General features: G+C 32.8%; 1 protein-coding gene across 1 annotated transcript in view; it reads right to left on the bottom strand.

Moving 5' to 3' along the window:
* Positions 1 to 1,352: 1,352 nt before the first annotated feature.
* Positions 1,353 to 3,231, bottom strand: part of LOC111716339 (uncharacterized) — a 12,507-nt gene continuing 10,628 nt past the window's right edge. The window contains exons 14-15 of the mRNA XM_023491777.1: positions 3,134 to 3,189; positions 1,353 to 1,453 (exon numbers count right to left, since the gene is read on the bottom strand). Coding sequence (XP_023347545.1) covers positions 3,144 to 3,189 — 46 coding nt within the window. The 3' untranslated portion in view covers positions 1,353 to 1,453; positions 3,134 to 3,143. The remainder of the gene's footprint in view (positions 1,454 to 3,133; positions 3,190 to 3,231) is intronic.

Here is a 3,231-nt window from a genome sequence, read left to right as displayed (position 1 = left end):
ATTAAAGGGAGTGTTCGTGAAAAATGAAAGGGGGTATAGGCTTAATGCGATAAAAAAGCGCTTTTGATCGCTACTAATCTTACTTCTATCTGTTGCGTCTATAAGGAGAAAATTGTTAAATACGTCTCATACCGAATAACTTGCAGCCATACAAATTGAGAAAATTGCAACATACTATACTTAGACCGTAAAAAATCAATTTAATTTCAAACAAATTATTTAGATATTACAACCTATAGTCATCGATTATCTTTCGCCACATTTGTATATAGTTTATATTTTATAATATTTCATTTTTTTAGAAAACGTTTTCAACGGATTTCGAAAATTGTGAGTGGTGTGCGGCATTCTTAGATAGTTGCGCAAGCGACAAGAGAAACAAACAAATTAATTAAAAAATATTATAAAATATAAACCATTTACAAATGTGGCGAAAGATAATCGATGACTATAGGTTGTAATACCTGAATGATTTGTTTGAAATTAAATGGATTTTTTACGGTTTCAGGGTTTTATACTAGTTTACGTAAATCTCAGTATTTGCGAAAATAAACAAATAGCCTTGCATATGCGGGAACAATTTGAAAGAGCTCCATATAATCATTTAATTAAAAACTAAATATCTGCAACATTCCATTTTCAGGAAGTGAAGACCCTACAAACTTAGTCTCCGAAAAACCGATGGCGAACATAGAAAGTCCAGAATTATTTACCCGACAACTTCGCCATCAGCACGTAAAGTTGGTAAAAATGTTTTCTGGGGAATACGACATTTGATGAATTCTTTCGATGTATGACTTATTTAGGGTTTAACTGTTGAAACTTTCAGACGTTTGATTGAAAAATAAAAATCTGCTGAATACCTATACACGAGGCGACTTATCATTCAACCCCCTTTCTGTCCGACCTATAGCTATATAAAACAAGTGCTAATTTAAGTTGCCATGACTATAGGCCCGACTACTTGCAATCTGAGCTTAGCTCCGGGTCCATATGAGGAATGAAGGGGTTACATCAACAGAACTATCAAATCTGAGCTTAGCTTTGGGTTCGTATGCGAACTGAAAGGGTTACATCAATGGAACTATCCTTATTCAGAGCTATTAAGCTCACACTGGTTACAATTGATTTATTTCTTAAATCAGTTACATTATTATATATAAAGAATATATATTATATATGATCCACATAACATAGCATCATATTCAAAAATTTACATTTTCCTGTTTCCATAAGGACTTTGAAGTTACAACAACTCAAAATATATCCATTGTAAAACTTGTACCATGTATAGTACAGTTATATGAGCGACAGAGGAAAAGACCCTAGCTCCTTTCAGGGAGCGTAACAAAATGGCCGTTTTACACTTTTTTCTAGTAAATTCCCCTCTAATATATATTCTATTCTCTATGGCATTAATCCATAATATTACTCTAGTGTTTCTTGTTTGTCACTAAAAAAAAAACATATTATTTACAAATACTTTTCAGGGAAATCTACTATATAAAGCAACCAATCAATCAATGGACATATCGATAAAGCTTTCTTAAAGATTTTTGCAAGCGGCCAATCACTTTTTTTTATTAAAAAGGGACTGTAAGCATAACTACAAGTCACCTTCTATTTAAAGAGAAGCAGCTCCGATTCACAATGGTACCCTTTAAACCTTGGACTGATGAACCCTTTAAACCTTTGACTGATGAATCCTTTAAACCTTGGACTGATGAACCCTTTAAACCTTTGACTAATGATCCCCCTTTAAACCTTTAACTGATGAACCCTTTAAACCTTTGACTGATGAATCCTTTTAACCTTTGACTGATGAGTCCTTTAAAGGGAGTGACCCGCTATGTAAGGTAGTTGAACTGAGTATGCAGTGTTGTGGAAGGCTTCTTTCGGATTCATTACAGCCATATTAAACTTTTTAAAGATCTGTAAATCCTGAGTTTGAGCGCAAATATTCGATGTTCAAAACTCCTACTTTGGGGGTGGATACGTTTTCAGAATCTGTTTTTCTTAAACTATTGAATAACGACGGCATAAAATGTAAAAAAGTTCTACAATTAACTACAGACGTCATGTATAGGAACATGTTGAGAAAATAAAAATTAATCTTATCATCGAAAATAAGTAATCTTGTTCAATTATTAGTTTCTATTATCTCATTATTCTGGTTTCTCATTGTTCACAAAGATTTTTGCAGATTTTCTAGAATTATTATTGAAAAGACGACATTTGAAGAATTTGAAGAAATCTGCGAATAAATTCAAAGAAAATTAGAAATTCAATAAAACAATGAAAACTAAATAATTGATTTTTTTTATTGGCAAATTTCTTTTCAGAAATATGTTGCTTCCATCTAATTAGATTACTGTATAATTTTTTATTTATTTTTCGTTGTCGTGATCTATTAATTAAAAAAAACTAATTCTGAAAACGTTTCCACCCCCAAAGTAGGAGTTTTAAACGCGAATCTGCGCTCAAACTCAGGATTTACAGTTCAGTTCAACTACCTTACATAGCCGGTCACTCCCTTTAACCTTTTTTCAAATGAACCCTTTAAACCTTTGACCGATAAATCCTTTAAACCTTTGACTGATGAATCCTTGAAACCTTTGACTGATAAATCCTTTAAACCTTTGACTGATGAATCCTTTACACCTTTGACTGATGAATCCTTGAAACCTTTGACTGATGAATCCTTATAACCTTTGACTGATGAATCCTTTAAGCTTTTGACTAATGAACCCTTTACACCTTTGACTGATGAATCCTTTAAACCTTTGACTGATGAATCCTTTAGACCTTTGACTGATAAATGTTGTCTGACATATTTATATTAAACTACTGAAACGCTTTTAGTTGATAAGCACTTAGCTTGCAAACTGTAAAACAGTTTATAACTTGAGTTGTGGAAGCAATAGATCAGCTGTTTTGAGGTTACTCTGTACACAACGTACAGGCTACATTTAAAAAAAATTCTAGCGGGTTCCGATATGTAAAACCAGAGAGATATTTCTACTCGATGAACAGTCAAAGTATCAAGGATACCGTTGCAATTCTGGCTTGAAGAATTACTTGAAAATACGCTTACTGTCCCTTTGAATAATATTTTTTCATTGTTCAAACTCACCAGATAGTTACTAAGCATCCATGCCGTCTACTTTTCCAAACACCATAGCAGTATGCCTGGGTTCAAAATATTAAGATTAACCCTATAACTGATGTTGA

The sequence above is a fragment of the Eurytemora carolleeae genome, unplaced genomic scaffold, assembly GCF_000591075.1.
Source record: "Eurytemora carolleeae unplaced genomic scaffold, Eaff_2.0 scaffold2024, whole genome shotgun sequence".
Taxonomy (NCBI): Eukaryota; Metazoa; Arthropoda; class Copepoda; order Calanoida; family Temoridae; genus Eurytemora; species Eurytemora carolleeae.
This window is presented reverse-complemented; position numbering and strand designations above follow the sequence as displayed.